The 19,876-nt window shown below is 36.4% G+C and overlaps 1 protein-coding gene across 13 annotated transcripts in view; it reads right to left on the bottom strand.

The window, feature by feature from the left end:
* The window catches only part of UTRN (utrophin), a 555,367-nt gene that overhangs the window by 92,138 nt on the left and 443,353 nt on the right, over positions 1–19,876 (bottom strand). For 11 of the 13 annotated variants that reach the window (XM_061428217.1, XM_061428218.1, XM_061428216.1 and 8 more), the window contains 3 exons: positions 15,776–15,922; positions 12,969–13,047; positions 9,795–9,855 (listed from right to left, as the gene is read on the bottom strand). In XM_061428217.1, the coding sequence (XP_061284201.1) occupies positions 9,795–9,855; positions 12,969–13,047; positions 15,776–15,922 (287 nt within the window). The remainder of the gene's footprint in view (positions 1–9,794; positions 9,856–12,968; positions 13,048–15,775; positions 15,923–19,876) is intronic. The other 2 variants (XM_061428224.1, XM_061428225.1) reach the window with 1 other exon arrangement.

Genomic DNA, 19,876 nt, shown 5'->3' with positions numbered 1-19,876 from the left:
GGATACAACTTAGCAACTAAACCACCACCATAGTACCTATACTTCACTGGGCTACTGTGGGAATTAAAAGAGATAACCCAGGCATAGGATTAGCACAGTGGCTAGCAAGTGAATATTCAAAACGTATCATTTATTACAATGATCATTATTATCACCCTCTATGACTATGAATTATTATTATTATTTCTGCATCAAAAAGAGAAGCAATGAGTTTTACATGATAATGATGACATATTAAGAAAATTCATCTCAAGGCTTTTATTCATCATTCCCTTTATACCTGAAACTCTGTGGATGTTAACTTTTAGTTGAGGAAATGAACAACTTGTACAAAGCACAATGCAGGGCCAAAAATTCACAAAGAAAGAGATCTTGATTTTACAGTATTATTGTACACTGTGAAGGCAGCAAGAGTCATTTCAAATTTTCCTAAATTGATGGAGCAATGAGTTGGCATTGGACTATAGTAGAAAAGAAAAAATGATTAGATCAGCTCTGGAAAGTCTATCTTATAAGCAGCAAGATCACTGAAAGATATGAGTTTCAACTTAAGATATTAACAGAGGGACTTACACTATACAGATTCTTACAGTTCAGATCTATATCCTATCTTTTTCTAGAAATAAATAAGTCATGGAACCATGGCAGATCACCTCAAAATATTAATAGAGAGAAAGAAATGTATTGAGGAACCATCCAAGTATGTTTTAACTGACCAATAAAATTAAAATACAAAATAAAAATAATTTGTCCTTCGTATTCTCTGCCAACTTTCTTACTATCCTCTAGCACTAGAGTACATAAAACTGTATACTTAAATAGTGAAAATATCTAATATTTCTACTGGAATATTACTTTCTTGTTGGTCAAATTAATATATCTTAATATGTTCCAGGAAACTCTAGTTGCGTGACAATCATGTAAAACGTGTTTCTAACATTTTTCTTCTACTTACTTGTGCAACCATGCAAAGGGAAGGATATATTAAAATCCTTTTCATTCATTATTTACTTACTTATTAATTTATATGGGAAATAAATTTTGTTTTCATAATAATTTTTCATCTGGAAACACTGGCCTACATAACCTTATCTCTAGTGATGTGCCTTCTTTACGAGGTCTAAATAAACTGTTAGGTTTATTATCAGAGCAAGTAATGGAACAATCTGGTTAAACAAGTTTTCTAAATATAAAAAAATTCATTCTATATACACAGGCAGACTTTGAAATATTTGAAAATCCTAAGACATTTAACACTAAAAATTTAAAATACTTAAGAAAATCCAATCTTTCATTAATGGCATTCAAAATATTTCAGGATGCTACAATCCTATAGGCCACATTAAAAATATTGGCCATCAATGTGTTATACTCATTTTGAAATGCTAGTTATACATTCTAGCAAATAAAATGCCAGAGAAACCAGCCTTCACTTTACCTGCCTGCCCCATAAGGACTTCTAGACTGTGTAAGGAAACAGTTCAGCTAGATCCTCCCCAAATTATAAAAATATTGATCTAGTGAAATTTTGACTTAGACAATGTAATGCTCAGTCACATTTAATCAACTTGAACATACAAAAATTCCTTTTAATTTAGGGGAAGGAGGTGGCAGGGGGGTTCAGGATGGGGAACACGTGTACACCCGTGGCAGATGCATGTTGATGTATGGCAAAACCAATACAATATTGTAAAGTAAAAAAATATATATATATTTTTATTTGCTCCAAAAGTCAAAGAAAGGGGATGTGCTCTCAGAACCTTCAGAGAGGAACACAGCCCTGCAAACCTTGATTCCAGCTCAGGGAGACATGGATGATAATTTGTTACAGTAGCAATAGAAAACTAATACATGTACCATACAAAATCTAGAGGTCCATATAAATACAGTCCATACAGTCTGTGCTGTAACAAATTATTATCTATATCTCTCTAAGCTGGAATCAAGGTTTGCAGGGCTGTGTTCCTCTCTGAAGGTTCTGAGAGCATATTGCCTTTCACAGCTTCTAGAAGCTGCTTGCATCCCTGGATCATGCCCACTTCTACATCCTCATATAACCTAACCTATTCTCTTCCAGGGGTGAGGAAGTGGGTATCTTTACATGGCCAGATTCTGCCTACTGCAGTATGTCAGATTTATATCAAAACCTGTAATATTCAAGTCAATATTCACCAAGCAAATTAAAATTCTCTAATACTATAATTATCATTATTATTATGTGGAATAAAAATTAAAATGTCACATTTGAATTAGATGATTGCATCTTCTCTTTTTTTAATTGGAGTAAAACTGCTTGACAATGTTGTGTTAGTATCTGTTGTACAATGAAGTGAGTCAGCTATATACATACACATACGTCCTCTCCCTTTTGGACCTCTCTCCCACCCCCTCACCACCCCATCCATCTAGGTCATCACAGAGCACACATCTGAGGCTCCCAACCTAAACATCCAGACAGAAAAATGAATAAAGAAAATATGGTATAGAGAGGCGGTCCTAAGACAGCACAGGAATAGGATGGGGAGACCACTTTCTCCCTGACAAATCCATCGGAAGATCATTTGAACGCTGAGCAAATACCATAAAACAACTTCTGAACCCTGGCAGAGGACACCAGGCACCCAGAAAGGCTGCCCATTTTCTTCAAAAGGAGGTAGGACAAAATATAAAAGATAAAAAGACAGACAAAAGGGCCAGGGATGGAGACTGTCCCAGGGAGGGAGTCGTAAAAGAGGAGAAGTTTCCAAACACCAGGAAACCCTCTCACTGGCGGGTCTGTAGAAAGTTTTGGAATCACAGAGGGCAACATAACCAGGAGGAAAAAATAAATAAATAAAACCCACAGATTATGTGCCTAATTGCAACTCTCAGGGGAAAAGTAGGGAAAAGTAGCCCAGAGGTTCGCATCCGCCACCAGCAAGGGGGCACTGAACAGGGAGGTGCGGGCTGCATTGCTTAGGGTAAGGACCGTGCCTGAACGCCCTGAGGACAATCTGAGGGAGCTAATGTGAGATAGCAACCCAAACTGTGAGATAGCCAGAGAGAGAGAAAAAAAGAAAAAGAGGAAAGAGAGAGAGAGAACTTTCCCAAGAAAAGCTCTAATCTAAGGCACTGCCGGCCTGCTCACAGAACAAAGGACTGAGCGAATACCAGAGGAGAGCTGGCCAGCAGCGGACCAGCCCATCCCCCGCTGGAGGCAGGCGGGGGCGATAGCCAGAGCCAGAGGCGAGGAGCAAACTCGCCCTCAGAGACTGCATCCTCTACCAAACTGCGAGCAGCCTCCCAGTTGCTAACTAAGTCTTCCTGGGATCCTGGATGGTTGACAGCCGCCAGGAGGATCGCAGCCAGAGATCAGCTCCCCAGAGGAGACGCACAGCGCACCTGAGACGGCACGCCCACTGCACATCGGGAAACCAAGCGGCAGGGACAGGGGAGGTGATAAGATGCACCGATCCACCTGGGGAGAGTGTGCTCACCAAGCACCTGGGAAGGGAAAGGTCGTGGGAAGGGAATAAAACGCAGGCCCAACCGAGTCTGTGCCTTTGTGGAGTACCCAAGAACCTGAACCTGAGCGGCGTAGACCTGGGAAGTGCACGCAATGCAGGGCCTGCTTTAGACAGCTCCTGCAGAGCAACCTGGAGCCTGAGCAGTGTAGACGGGGAAAGCACACACGCCCGTGAGCAGGGGCAAATCCAGTGTGGCCCAGACACTGTGAGCACTCCCCACACACGCCAGTGATATTTGTTTGCAGTGCTCCCCCATCCCACAGCACAACTGAACAAGTGAGCCTAAATAAATGACCACCTTTACCCCCTTGTGTCAGGGTGGAAGTTAGATACTGAAGAGACTTGCAAACAGAGGAAGCCAAAATAAACAAAAAAAGGAGAAACGCTTTGTAAGTGACAGGTGCAACAGATTAAAACCCGTGTAGTTAGCACTGACTACATTGGAAGGGACCTATAGACCTTGAGAAGAAGTATAAGCTGGAACAAGGAACTATCTGAAACTGAACTGACCCCACACTGCCCTCAACAGCTTCAGAGAAATTCCTAGATATATTTTACTATTATCATTTTTAAATTTTTTTAATTAAGTTCTTTATTACTGCTTTAATTTTCATTTTTAACCTACTTACCTTGCCAAAAAAGGCCCTATTTTTAAAGCAAATTTCATGTTTTTTTTTATAACTTTTGTGATTTTGTTTTGTTTTTTTTTAATATTGTATTTTTGAGAGTCTAAACTCTACTCTAGATTTTTAATCTTGGCTTTTTGGTATTTGATATCAATTTTGTACCTTTAAGAATCCAATCTTCAGTATTCATTTTTACTTAGGACTGTGATTACTGGCTTGATTGCTCTCTCCCCTTTTGACTCTCCTTTTTCTCCCCCAGGTCACCTCTATCTCCTCCCTCCCCCTTCTCTTCTCTACTTAACTCTCTGAATCTCTTTGGGTGTTCCAGACTGTAGAGAACACTTAGGGAACTGATCACTGGCTAGACTGGTCTCTCTCCTTTTGACTCTCCCTCCTATCCTCCTGGTCACCTCTATCTCCTTCCTCCCTCTTCTCTTCTCTATGGGACTCTGTGAAACTCTCTGCGTGTTCCAGACTGTGGAGAGAAAACAGGGAATTGATTACTGGCTAGACTGCTCTCTCCCCTTTTGATTCCCCCTCTTCTCCTCCTGGTCACCTCTATCTCCCTCCTCCCTCTTCTCATCTCCATGTAACTCTGTGAACCTAGATTGAGGGCAGGAGGAGAAGGGGACAACAGAGGATGAGATGGTTGGATGGCATCATCCACTCAATGGACATGAGTTTGGGTAAACTCTGGGAGTTGGTGATGGACAGGGAGGCCTGGTGTGCTGCGGTTCAGGGGTTGCAGAGTTGGACATGACTGAGTAACTGAACTGACTGAACTGAACAGGAAAAAAAACTATTAAAAATACAAACATATGTAGGCTAAACAACACACTTCTGAATAACGAACAAATCACAGAAGAAATCAAAATATGCATAAAAATGAATGAAAATGAAAACACAACCCAAAACATATGGGATATAGTAAAAGCAGTGCTAAGGGGAAGGTTCATAGCAATACAAGCCTACCTCAAGAAACAGGAGAAAAATCAAATAAATAACCTAACTCTACACCTAAAGCAATGAGAAAAAGAAGAAATGAAGCACCCCAGAGTTAGTAAAAGGAAAGAAATCATAACAAATTAGGGTAGAAATAAATGAAAAAGAAACAAAGGAGACTATAGCCAAAATCAACAAAGCTAAAAGCTGGTTCTTTGAGAAGATAAATAAGATAGACAAACAATCCACCAGACTCATCAAGAAAAAAAGGGAGAAGAATCAAATCAACAAAATTAGAAATGAAAATGGAGAAATCACAACACACAACACAGAAATACAAAGGATCATAAGAGACTACTATCAGCGACTATATGCTAATAAAATGGACAACTTGGAAGAAATGGACAAATTCTTAGAAAGTATAACTTTCCAAAACTGAACCAGGAAGAAATAGAAAATCTTAACAGACCCATGACAAGCACAGAAATTGAAACCATAATCAGAAATCTTCCAACAAACAAAAGCCCAGGACCAGATGGCTTCACAGCTGAATTCTACCAAAAATTTAGACAAGAGCTAACACCTATCCTATTCAAACTCTTCCAGAAAATTGCAGAAGAAGGTAAACTTCCAAACTCATTTTATGAGACCATCATCACCCTAATACAAAACCAGACAAAGATACCACAAAAAAAAGAAAACTACAGGCCAATATCACTGATGAACATAGATGCAAAAATCCTTAACAAAATTCTAGCAAACAGAATCCAACAACACATTAAAAAGATCATACATCATGACCAAGTGGGCTTTATCCCAGGGATGCAAGGATTCTTCAATATTCGCAAATCAATCAATGTGATTAACACCACATCAACAAACTGAAAGATAAAAACCATATGATTATCTCAATAGATGCAGAGAAAGCCTTTGACAAAATTCAGCATCCATTTATGATAAAAACCATCCAGAAAGCAGGAATAGAAGGAACATACCTCAACATAATAAAAGCCATATATGATAAACCCAAAGCAAACATTATCCTCAATGGTGAAAAATTGAAAGCATTTCCCCTAAAGTCAGGAACAAGACAAGGATGCCCACTCTCACCACTACCATTCAACATAGTTTTGGAAGTTTTAGCCACAGCAATCAAAGAAGAAAAAGAAATAAAAGGAATCCAGATTGGAAAAGAAGAAGTAAAACTCTCACTGTTTGCAGATGACATGATCCTCTACATAGAAAACCCTAAAGACTCCACCAGAAAATTACCAGAGCTAATCAATGAATATAGTAAAATTGCAGGATATAAAATTACCACGCAGAAATCCCTTGCATTTCATATCTCACTAACAATGAGAAAACAGAAAGAGAAATAAAGGAAATAATTCCATTCATCATTGCAATGAAAAGAATAAAAGAAAAGAAAAGACCTGTATATAGAAAACTATAAAACACTGATGAAAGAAATCAAAGAGGACACAAATAGATGGAGAAATATACCATATTCATGGATCAGAAGAATCAGTATAATGAAAATGAGTATACTACCCAAGCAGTCTATAGATTCAATGCAATCCCTATCAAGCTACCAATGGTATTTTTCAGAGAACTAGAACAAATAATTTCACAATTTGTATGGAAATACAAAAAGCCTTGAAGAGCCAAAGCAATCATGAGAAAGAAGATTTGAACTGGAGGAATCAACCTGTCTGACTTCAGACTATACTACAAAGCTATAGTCATCAAGACAGTATGTTATTGGCACAAAGACAGAAACATAGATAAATGGAACAAAATAGAAAGCCCAGAGATAAATCCCCGCACCTATGGACACCTTATCTTTGACAAAGGAGGCAAGAATATACAATGGAGAAAAGATAATCCCTTTAACAAGTGGTGCTGGGAAAACTGGTCAACCACTTGTAAAAGAATGAAACTAGAACACTTTCTAACACCATACACAAAAATAAACTCAAAATGGATTAAAGATCTAAATGTAAGGCCAGAAACTATAAAACTCCTAGAGAAAAACCTAGGCAAAACAGTCTTTGATGTAAATCATAGCAGCATCCTCTATGACTCACCTCCCAGAATAATGGAAATAAAAGCAAAAATGAAGAAACAAGACCTAATTAAACTTAAAAGCTTTTGTACAACGAAGGAAACTATAAGCAAGGTGAAAAGATAGCCTTCAGAATGGGAGAAAATAATAGCAAATGAAGCAACTGACAAATAATTAATCTCAAAAATATACAAGCAACTCCTGTAGCTCAATTCCAGGAAAATTAGCGACCTTATCAAAAAATGGGTCGAAGAACTAAAGAGACATTTCTCCAAAGAAGATATACAGATGGCTAACAAACACATGAAAAGATGCTCAACATCACTCATTATCAGAGAAATGCAAATCAAAACCACAATGAGGTACCACATCACACCAGTTAGAATGGCTGCTATCAAAAAGTCTATAAACAATAAATGCTGGAGAGGGTGCAGAGAAAAAGGAACCTTCTTACACTGTTAGTGGGAATGTAAACTAGTACAGCCACTATGGAGAACAGTGTGGAGATTCCTTAAAAAACTGGAAATAGAATTGCCATACGACCCAGCAGTCCCACTGCTAGGCATACCACCAAGGAAACCAGAACTGAAAGAGACACGTGTACCCCAATGTTCATCACAGCACTGTTTACAATAGCCAGGACATGGAAGCAACCTAGACGTCCATTGGCAGACAAATGCATAAGAAAGCTGTGGTACATATACACAATGGAATATTACTGAGCTATTAAAAAGAACACAGTTGAATCAGTTCTAATGAGGTGGATGAAACTGGAGCCCATTATACAGAGTGAACTAAGTCAGAAAGAAAAACACCAATACAATATATTAACACATATATATGGAATTTAGAAAGATGGTAATGATGACCCTATATGCAAGGCAGCGAAAGAGACACAGATGCAAAGAACAGACTTTTGGACTTTGTGGGAGAAGGTGAGGATGGGATGATTTGAGAGAATAGCATTGAAACATGTATATTATCATATGTGAAATAGATCTCCAGAACAGGTTCGATGCATGAGACAGGGTTCTGAGGGCTGGTGGACTGGGATGACCCTGAGGGATGGGATGAGGAGGAAGGCAGGAGGGAGGTTCAGGATGGGGAACAAATGTACACCCATGGCTGATTCATGTGAATGTATGGCAAAAACCACTACAATATTGTAAAGTAATTAGCCTCCAATTAAAATAAGTAAATTAAAAAAAAAGAAAATATGGTACATTTATACAGTGGAATATTACTCAGCCATAAAAGGAACAAAATTGGGTCATTTGTAGAGACATTGGATACACTTAGAGTCTGTCACACAGAATGAAGCAAGTCAAAAAGAGAAAAACAGACACTGTATATTACCACATATATATGGACTCTAGAAAAATGGTACAGATAAACTTATTTCCAGAGCATCTTCTCTTAATAAAAATGTCTGTTTGTTGAGCCTCTGACTTCTTTCCTTTCATGCCTGCATACGTTTGATACCAATCCACCGCTTTGTTACCTTATACTAAATTTATCACAACTCAGTACATGGCGGATTATACACTGATAAAAGTATTAAGTTGCATTAAGACAATGTAACATATATTGCTTATTATATTTGCTATGACTATGGCAAAATTATTTGCTTTTTTAAATATGAGGATATATTTCAGACCACAATAAAACCTTCATAGGAAAATGGTATTTCTTAAGCATTTTGATTCCACACACAAAGTTTTTAGGAAGAGGGATACTGAAAAAATAGATTATTAATCTTGGCACAAATTTTGAAGATACCACATGCCACTTTAGGAAAGATATAAAGGAAACTTGGCCGAGAGATCTTCACCTGACTTGCCTATGGTCATAAGACTAACCTGAGACACAGTTAACTCCAGATAATAGTGAACTTTTCCTTTCAAAATGAAACCACTTTATATATAAAATAGATTCAGCTAAAACTCTCATCACCTTTATCACACTGTAAATCAATAACTTACACTTCAAGGGATGTGTAAGATGTATTTTACCATTCTGCCCAATGACAACACACAGACTAAGGCAAGGATCAAATCCTATGCAGACCTTGTTGTAAATTATACAAAATTTATAAAATGTTACATAATATGGAAAAACTTACTATGTAAAAAAGGAGAAATTGTTAAGTGGACAACAAAAGTGCAGGATATTAAGCCTAAACTAATTGCAGATAATTTCCACAAGTTGAGAAAAAACTTGAAAATATTGAACTTTTTAATGATAAAATCCTATTTCTTTTTGGTGGACTAAAATGGGAAGAGTACAAGTACTTTTTAGATGAATTTTCTGGAAGACAAAAATGGCTTAGAAGCAATACAGTTGGAGAAACTGTGTTCATTATGTCAAGAATATTTAGGAATTTTGACCTTCTCCCCAAATATTTTAATATCTGCTTTATAAAAATATTAGCTATATTACCTATAGCCTAATATAATGAATTACAAATATCAGTCTGATTTTTAAACTAATTTTTTCAAATATTAAAATATATTCTTTATATCCATATAAACATATAAATTCCTTCTTATAATAGGTTTGAAATCCAGTTTTTAAAGTTACATGGGAAAAGCCTCTTAAGTTATTAACACAATTTTATTGTCTTGGTATCATAAAGGAGAATTAAAATCAACTTACTTGATGTAATAGGGCACTTTATTATGTGAAATGGATCTTTGCCACGGCAGCTGGACTGAAGCTGAAGAAACAAACGGAGGTTATTGGAAACACTTCTAACTCTTATGTCTTACGCCTTAATGCAAAACAACTGAACATGTTTTATAGCAAATTCAATGAGAACTGCTGGATTCCTATAATTATGAAATATGCTAGGCCAAACAAAGAGTGGCTTTAACGATTCATTTAAAGCATGGAAAGAAACAATGCAGTCTCAATTTCTAATGCCAACTCTAATTGAACCTGTTGATATAAATATTTTTAAAAATCACATTTTATTGTTTCTAACAATCAACATTTAAAACTTATTTGAAAATACATATGCTGTATAAATTTTGATTAAGCTAAAACCAAAGTTAATTTTACCTAGGCAAAATCTAGGTATAATCTACAATCTATGTATACCAAGATTGTAAACTAGATTACTTAAGATTGAATTTTCCAGGTCACTAATAATACTCTTTACTTTGCTTCATAGGCACAGAATAACTAGTACAGATGTCATTTAAACAAACTCAATTATATGGATTTTAAAAGGAGAAAATTAAACATAGCCTAAAGGTTTTAATGAACTAAGGCAATTATCTAGATAGAAGAATTCCAAATACTTATTTTCATCTGAAATGCATAGGAAATACAGTTCCCTACTTTTATACACTAGACAGCCCTATGATTGAGATTTTATGTTTTGTTTTACTGAGGTATAAATTTTTTACAATTCCATTTACTATTTATAAAATTTTTTTCTACATTAATTATTTTAAGACTTATTCAAGTAGAGTTGGACCTATGCATCTAGAACCTTTAAGGAATTTTGGTAAATAAACTAAAAAAAAACAAGCAAATCCATCTAAAGTGTTGCAAATATCACTAGATTCTCATATAACCAGTTGTTGCTAATTTTTTTTTTCTCCTGAATAGGGTGTCATAATCCTACTTACTAATACTTAGCATTTTAAACTTTACAGAGCATTTTCAATATGTCTGTTAATATGGAAGCCAACAATGAGGAACTAAATATTAGACATGAAATAATTTGCTCAAAAATAAATGGCTGAGCCCAAACATGATTTTAGGATTTCGGACCACCAGTCAGCAATATTTCTATTTGACAACCCTTCCTCTCTTTCTAAAGTGTGAGCATTTCCTTCTTGAACTATGTCCATGAAAGAATAAAAAGAGGATGACAATGTGGAACTAGGTATACTAAATTTCTCATTAGAGCCAACCTCTTTTCAGCACTGGCACCAAGCTAATTGGTCAGTCTTTATTTTGTGCCTAACTAAACAGGCTCTTTTCATAACCATGGCTAAAGTTCAAGAAATTTAATAAAGCCAAAGATTTCAAGCAGCAGTGGATAACAATTACTAAATTTATTAATTGGGATTTTTTTTGTACAATTCTCCATTCATTTTAATTACTGTTTTGATCTGAATAACTTTGATTTCCTAGACTGTTCATGCCAGGCAATGAAGGGCAATATGCTGGAGTTTCACAATTTTTACAATGTTTCACTTGCTAAAGAGCAAAAGTTTAATTTTTATTATGAAAGAATGGTTACTAGGTGAAAGTGTTCAGTTTCATCAATACTAATAAATACATACACTGTAGAACTATATAGTCTCAATGATTTGTTCAATTTCTCTTTACTTTGGTCTCAGCTTATAGCTTTATGTTCCATAAAATTAAGTGTAAGTAATCCGGGGTAATTCATAGCTAATGAATAATGAAGCAAACCTATTTACTTCATGAACATGGACAGTATCCAAACTTTGGACATGCACTATTGCATCCAGGTAGACAGAATATTCCAGGAAGGACTCAACATTTCAAAGACAGGCTACCTAAGAGCTCAGGTGTGTGAAACAGGTGTGGGAGTGATGGGGTGAGAGAGGACCGGGGAGAGACAGGGAGAGATGAAACAGAGAGACAGAAACACACTAGAGAGAGCTGGCTTGGGCACTAGAGAGGCGTAGGACAGGATAATCAGGAATGACTGATTAGGATTCTTGAAATTGTGAGAGTAAGAAAAGCCTGACCTTGAATTGAGGTAAAGCGAATTATCAAGCATGATGAATATTAAGAGAAAATATAAATGTAATAAATTTAGTTGGAAGACACAGTGTTATTATTTGTTTTTTCTATGGCTGTAGATACAAAGGTACCATAATTGGAAAAATAAGCTTTGCATTAAGTTTCAACCTTCACTTAAATTAAATTAAACTAAGTGCTTGCTTACATATGTTTTCCAGAGAAAAGGAAAGGAATACCATTTAGAGAAAGCACTGGTGCCAAGAACTGTGCTAGGTGTTTTGTGTAACTTGGTATGTTTTCTTATTTAAATCTCAAGGCAATCAGAGGAAATAAGTATTATTTTAGTAATTTTAAGATAAAAAAATGAACTTTCAGGACTTCACAGTCCTGGTAAAAGGGAAAATTAATATTTTAATCTCAATCTGGGTGACTCTGAATCAGATATTCTTTAATTTCCTTAGCAGTGAGTGATAAAGAGCTCAAATTACTTATTAAAGATCTCATGAACAGTCAGCTCACAAAATGAAAAATTTCATTTGAAGACTATTGCGTAAAACTCTACATATGTGCTTTGGCTAAATCTGCAATATTTAATTAGAAGAGAAGCTAAGTATGATTGCAATGAGCCTAATAAACCAGAATCTTCTCAAAGATTTACGGGGACTTTTTTTTTTTTTCTTTTTAAGTCTCCAGGTGCATTGAAAATAAACATGCATTTTTTAGTAGGAAAATTAATTTAAAAATTTTAAATATAAAAATGATTTCTTTGCTGTGAAGTTCAAAATCTTTGCATATGGCACAGCAATAGGATACTATATTAGTTATTACAACAGATGGTTCAGTGAAAAACCCTAGCTAAAGATGAATTAATTTTTGCTTCACTTCAAAGACTTACCATGACCAGATGATAGACCAGTAGCCAATAAGCACTGGGTATTGATTGGTCACTGATGTTGAGATTTTCTTCTTTTATATTCATCTAATAAAGCACATATATTTATAACAAAGGATATAGTTTCTTGAGTTAAAGTGAAATAATACGCTGATTCATTCAATTAATGAATTGAAGTCATTAATTGAAGTCAGCTTATTGGTACTTACTAGAGAGAAAATGCTGAGAGGATGGTCCAAAATCCCTATGGGCTTCCTGAAGCTGTTTAAGGCGATCATCAACGGACACCTGCACATATACATACAAGAAATAATTTGATTTCAAAACAATGACCTTAATAATAAGCTTGATTTAAGTACTATAATAAATGGTACTATAGCCCAAGATATGATTGCTGGTACAGACTCTTCTAAATTTGGAATCAAAGTATGGGTATGAAAATAGACTCGACATCAAGTAACAGTAAATAGTGCCAGGTACTCTTCTAAGTATTTTATGTGAATTCTTTTAACTCTCACAAAACTCACATTGAATAAGTATTACTCATTATAATCATTGTTTTACAGATAAAGATGTGGAGACCTAAAGAGGTGTTCAAGGAAATAAAGTTATTATTATGTGGCAATGTTAGTATTCACACCCAATCCATCTGATGTCAGAAGCTATGTCTTGACATTATTCAACACTTTAGTCAAAAGCAGTAACACTCTAAAGCATCTAAAGTAAAGATGTGGCCATGGGGTCAGTGGCTACTCATCTCTCTTTTGTAAGGAAGGTGGCACAAAGGGCTGTAAAAAGAAGTCTAAAATTTTCCAAGGGGAAAAAATAGATGATAATGATGATGAGACAGATGACAGATATAGATGGAGAGTGGAAGGACATATAAATATGGATGACTTATATTCCTCCAAGTTCATGTCTATCATCTTGACTTGGGAGTATTCAAGTAGATACCAGGTGAATAATACACTCTATCTATCTGTTTACACACAGTCTTAGCTGTCTACATTTTGAAAATGCAGATTTGGTACCCTGAGAAATTAACTGCAAATCAATAACAATTGCACACAGCCTACTGAATTTCCATTTCCTCTTCCTGGTCTTTGTCTAGCAGTGCTAGTGAGGTGTTCCACTTAGATTGCCAATCTTATTTTCAGCTGCCTTTAAATGGAACGCGTGTCTCTGGCTCACTGGGCACCTCCTTTTCTTCCTGGTTAGCTATCAAAATTACATTAGCAGGTACTTGGTTTGTTGTGACCAAAAGCATTCAAATGCCACACTTTTACATTCCAGAGAACACAAGATGCTACTCTTGAAATTTAACACCACTGTCAGCCAGCATAAATTGAGCTCCTCATATTTAATCAGCAACTACCATCTGAGCAACCCACTCCAGTTTTCTTGCCTAGAGAATCCTGTGGACAGAGAAGCCTGGTGGGCTGCTGTCCATGGGGTCGCACAGAGTTGGACACAACTGAAGCAACTTAGCGTGCATGCATGCATTGGAGAAGGAAATGGCAACCCACTCCAGTATTCTTGCCTGGAGAATCCCAGGGATGGAGGAGCCTGGTGGGCTGCTGTCTATGGGGTCGCACAGAGTCGGACATGACTGAAGTGACTTAGCAGAAGCAGCAGCAGCAACATCTGAGCTCTAGTGGTTACCAAGCTCAGAGATCAAGATGAAAGAATAACTTTTTCATGCATAATGTATTCCTTGACTTCTAATCTTTGCAGATGGTAACAAAAGAAGCAGAGTGGCAAGGGAATCAAGATGGACCACAGCAATACCAGTATGAAGATAATGAATTAGAGAAATGGAGGAGAGTCAACTGAAATAGAATAAAAGTCAAATGCTTCTCTGTTCTACTCAGTAGAAAAGCATGTATGAGTTTAACAGATTCTGCTTTACTAATCCCAGATTAATATTCAAATATTCAAATAGTCTTCAAATAAAAGAATATTCTTTCAAAGACAGAGAAGACTGTTTAATACTTTTTACTCATTTACAACCTCTTCAATTTCATGAAGAAAATATAACCCACTAGGTGTTTCAACAGTTAAATTAATTCAGGACCTATCATGGGGCTTTCCTGGTGGCTCAGACGATAAAGAATCTGCCTAGAATGCAGAGGACCTGAGTTCAATCCCTGGGTCGGGAAGATTCCCCGGAGAAGGGAATGGCTACCCACTCCAGTACTCTTGCCTGGAAAATCCAATGGACAGAGAAGCCTGGTAGGCTATAGTCTATGAGGTTGCAAAGAGTTGGACATGACTGAGTGACTTCACTTTCACTTTTCACTTAAACTATCCCACTACTTTTCAGGGGAAAAAATTATTATTTTGACTCCTAGAAACTGGACACTCACTGTGACAAAGCTCTACAAAGACTGAGCCAAAAATTACTGACTGGAACATGTGGTAACTTGCAGATAATTAGTAACACTCAACAAGATTCTTCCTGGTTTGACTCTTTTAAAACTGAAATGCTCAGCTATATTAAAACAACTACATTAGAGCAACTAAGATCTAAGAGCTAAAGGTAAAATACCAATATACTAAAGTGTGCTAGCTGGAAAAAAATGAGCAAGATACATAAAAAGCAAGCAATGGAAGAAGGATGGAGACTTTCTTAACTTTTCAAAAGAAAAAAAAAAAACAAAACACAATTCAAGTAAGAAAAATGACTCCTTTATGAGCCATTATGGAAAGAATGTTTCTGTGACCTACCATAGGTTTCAATTACTGTGATTTATTTGACCTTTTGCAATTTTCTACGAAAATCCTATGAAGAGAATGCTATAAAATTACATTAAAATTACATTAAAATCTATATTCAAAAGTAAATGAGGCCTTTGGGTTCAAGATACAGAAAGACAAATAACTAATGTCATCATATGCTAGAAATCCATTATTAAATACAACTCATAAAGAGTAAAGGATGCAAGTGGTAGGACAGTGGGGTAGGGCTTAAAGACCGAAGTGTGAGCCTGCATTATGAAGAGGAATCAGCTGACACCTGCAAAAGTTTCCATCGCATATTAAGGTCATCGAGCTGGCGAGACATCTTTAGAGACGGGTGCAAGTCAAGAGGAGACAATTGACTGGATAAATCATTCATTGTTTTAACTTTTAAGTTGATTGGTGCAATTTCTTCTCTAAATGCCTAGGAGAAAACATAAGAATAATGTCATCAGAAAAGAATAAAACAAAAGCTAGTATTCCGTATTTCCTAAAATAAATAAATAAAAAACAAAACACCAAGATCAGCTGAAAAGTCATCTATGATACCTGCTCACTCAACAACTGACTTGACTGAGGTCTTGAAGAACCAGGACCTCCAGCCAGAGTTCCCCTTTATAAACCAGAGAATCTAAATAGATGCCTGAAGAGAAAAATTATAGCACAAACACATTTAAATGATTTATGTATTTAATGATTATGTTTTTCCTTCAAATTTTCCATTTATACTGTTTATTCTGGAAAAAATTATTATCCATTTTACTAATTTTCAGACTGGATTTTATCTTTAATTTTCTTTCATATTTTCCAGTTTTTCATATGGATACTTTAATATTTTTTCACTTGATGCAAAAACTCAATTTGAAATGTCTCTATTTAAAATTAAGTTAGAAAGTGGGTACAAAAAGCTTTCCTAACCATAAAATCCATGCCTATTATATACTTAAGATGTAAGTTTTCTCTCTTTCAAAATCATTTTAGACCTTTCTTTGTGGTTAGAGGTAGGGAAGGAAGAGCAGGGTCTATCAGAAAAGAAGTAAACGAAGCTTAGAACTGAGGAATGACAGTTTTGGGCAGAGTAAGAGACCTGGAACAGGTGGGGGTTGATGGGATGCATGTCAAGAGGGAGAAATAAACAAAAAAAATTGGGGTTCAGTGACAGTGATACGTCCTGTGAGAACGAACAATAATGAAAACACCAAGTTTTTCTCCTTTCTCCACATAATTTCAACCCCCTCTATATTCATGTATCTTTTTTCCCATAAAGTTTTGCTTAGATTCCATCCATCCCTTGAAAGACTCACTGGCATGCCCCACCTATTGGAAAGATTTCCCAGAGGCCTTTCCTATTCCAGTCCTGGTTGAAGGCCCTGCCCACGTGTTCACCAGCTTTCTATCCCTCATCTCCAAGCCAGGCAGGATTTCCAAGCTGCACATCTCTGGACACACAAATCAGCTTTTACAGTGGGGGCATTTTTTATTATATTGTGCCATATGAACCACTTATTATAGATTTTATATACTACTTCTTATTAGAGCTCTTAGTTCCTGGTAATGTAAACATTCATATTTTAATATCTCCCTCCATATAATGGAAGCTTCCTGAGAATAGACACTCTCCAGTACTCAGTACGAAGTTAGTAATAAAAGAGGGACAGAGTTCATTTCTAATGATGAAGGTTCAAAAATGGTATTTGAGGCAAGATTAAGTCAGTAGAGAATCTGCCTGAAATGCTGAAGACTGGGTTACGATCCCTGCATTAGGAAGATCCCCTGGAGAAAGGAACGGCTACCCACTCCAGTATTCTTGCCTGGAGAATCCCATGGACAGAGGAGTCTAGTGGGTTACACTCCATGGGGTCACAAAGAGTCAGACACAACTGAGCAACTAACACTAACACACGAGCCAATATAGCACCAGGAACGGAAGTGGGATATTAAAAGACACTTGAATATTTTAAATTCTTTGTTATGCTAAATATTAACTGTGTACCAAACATACAGGCGTTAAGTGTTGTGAACATTCTATTAGACTAAGCTCTCAAGTGTCATCGTTTCTGCAGTTTTCACCCCTTAAGAGAGCAGGCATATGCGTCTCAGTCCCATTTCTTCTTCTCTTTCATCACTCTAAGTTTAGCTAAAGCATAATAGATATCAACACTATAAAGTTTTGAACACTATAAAGTTTTATTAAAACACTACAATATTAATTTTACTTCCTCCTCGTACTTATAAAAAGGAAACCTTTAGCCGCTTCCCAAATCCTCTTTTTATAACATGAAAAGGCTAAAAATAATAATTATGGTTGGTAAACATCAAAATAACATTACTAACATAATTTTGTTTTTAAAAACAAAATTAATTTTGAACAAAAAAGATAATACGTTTATTTCAAAATTCTCGAACATGTCCAAAAACCACATGAAGATGCTCAAGTTGGAGAGTCAGAAGAACAGATCTGGAGCCCATAGACAAAATGAAAGCTATAGACCACGGAGGTAACTGTGTAACTGACACCTGAACCAGTGCGCATGGAAGTCAACATAGAAGGAAATGTCACCAGAACCTTGAAGACACTAGCATTTCAAATTTAGGCCTTGGACGGACATTTCATTTCAGCTGTAAATAAATGACTGAAGTGGTGGGGTTAAATAAATTACTCTGTAATCAAGCATAAAGTAAAAAAAAAAAAAAAATTCAAAATCAGATAGAAGAATGGAAGCCCATGAAGATGTGACAATTGCTGCTAGGTGGAAGGAATTCACTTTGTGATAGTTTTTCTCCATGATTGCAGATGTTGATCATTCACGGGTGACAGAATGTATACAACTAAATTCACAAATGCAGGTCAATGACAAAGGATGTAAGATAACAGAGACATTAGAGGTTTAAAGAATTCGTATTTAATAAAAAAAGCATGGGACATAGAGAGGGGTGGGAAAAGAGAATTTTTCAGTCTGGACTTTGAAAAGGCCTGAGTTTCCTCAGATTCAGTTTGAGAATAATTACAGAACTCATATCTTTCAAGCTTTCTTCAGTGGCGATCTTATACTATAAGATTCGGCTTTTAAAATCAGTATCTTTGTATTTTAAAGGCCTTAAAGATGAAAAATAAAATGCTAGAAAATATTCTCAGGTTTATATAATTTTAAATAAAAACCAGTTTTATTACTAACGATGGTGAAAGTTCTTTAAAAATTATAACTTCAAGACAGATTTTAGAGATGACAAGAGCTTTTTCCTTGGAATCAAGACCATCCCCAAGAAAAAGAAATGCAAAAAAGCATACTGGCTGTCTGAGGAGGCCTTACATATAGCTGTGAAAAGAAGGGAAGTGAAAAGCAAAGGAGAAAAGGAAAGATATACCCATTTGAATGCAGAGTTCCAAAGAACAGCAAGCAAAGATAAGAAAGCCTCCCTCAGTGATCAATGCAAAGAAATAGAGGAAAACAATAGAATGGGGAAGACTAGAGAACTCTTCAAGAAAATTATAGATACCAAGGGAACATTTCATGCAAAGATGGGTTCAATAAAGGACAGAAATGGTAGGGACCTAACAGAAGCAGAAGATATTAAGAAGAGGTGGCAAGAATACACAGAAGAACTGTACAAAAAAGATCTTCATGACCCAGATAATCACAATGGTGTGATCATCCACCTAGGGCCAGACATCCTGGAATGTGAAGTCAAGTGGGCCTTAGAAAGCATCACTATGAACAAAGCCAGTGGAGGTGATGGAATTCCAGTTGAGCTATTTCAAATCCTGAAAGATGATGCTGTGAAAGTGTTGCACTCAATATGCCAGCAAATGTGGAAAACTCAGCAGTGGCCACAGGACTGGAAAAGGTCAGTTTTCATTCCAATCCCAAAGAAAGGCAATGCCCAAGAATGCTCAAACTACCACACAATTGCACTCATCTCACATGCTAGTAAAGTGATGCTTAACATTCTGCAAGCCAGGCTTCAGCAGTATGTAAACCATGAACTTCCCGATGTTCCAGCTGGTTTTAGAAAAGGCAGAGGAACCAGAGATCAAATTGCCAACATATGCTGGATCATGGAAAAAGTAAGAGAATTCCAGAAAAACATCTATTTCTGCTTTATTGACTATGCCAAAGCCTTTGACTGTGTGGATCACAATAAACTGTGGAAAATTCTGAAAGAGATGGGCATACCAGATCACCTGACCTGCCTCTTGAGAAACCTGTATGCAGGTCAGGAAGCAACAGTTAGAACTGGACGTGGAACAACAGACTGGTTCCAAATAGGAAAAGGAGTACGTCAAGGCTGTATATTGTCACCCTGCTTATTTAACTTCTATGCAGAGTACATCATGAGAAACGCTGGGCTGGAGGAAGCACAGGCTGGAATCATGATT

This window comes from Bos javanicus, chromosome 9, assembly GCF_032452875.1.
Source record: "Bos javanicus breed banteng chromosome 9, ARS-OSU_banteng_1.0, whole genome shotgun sequence".
Lineage (NCBI taxonomy): Eukaryota > Metazoa > Chordata > Mammalia > Artiodactyla > Bovidae > Bos > Bos javanicus.
This window is presented reverse-complemented; position numbering and strand designations above follow the sequence as displayed.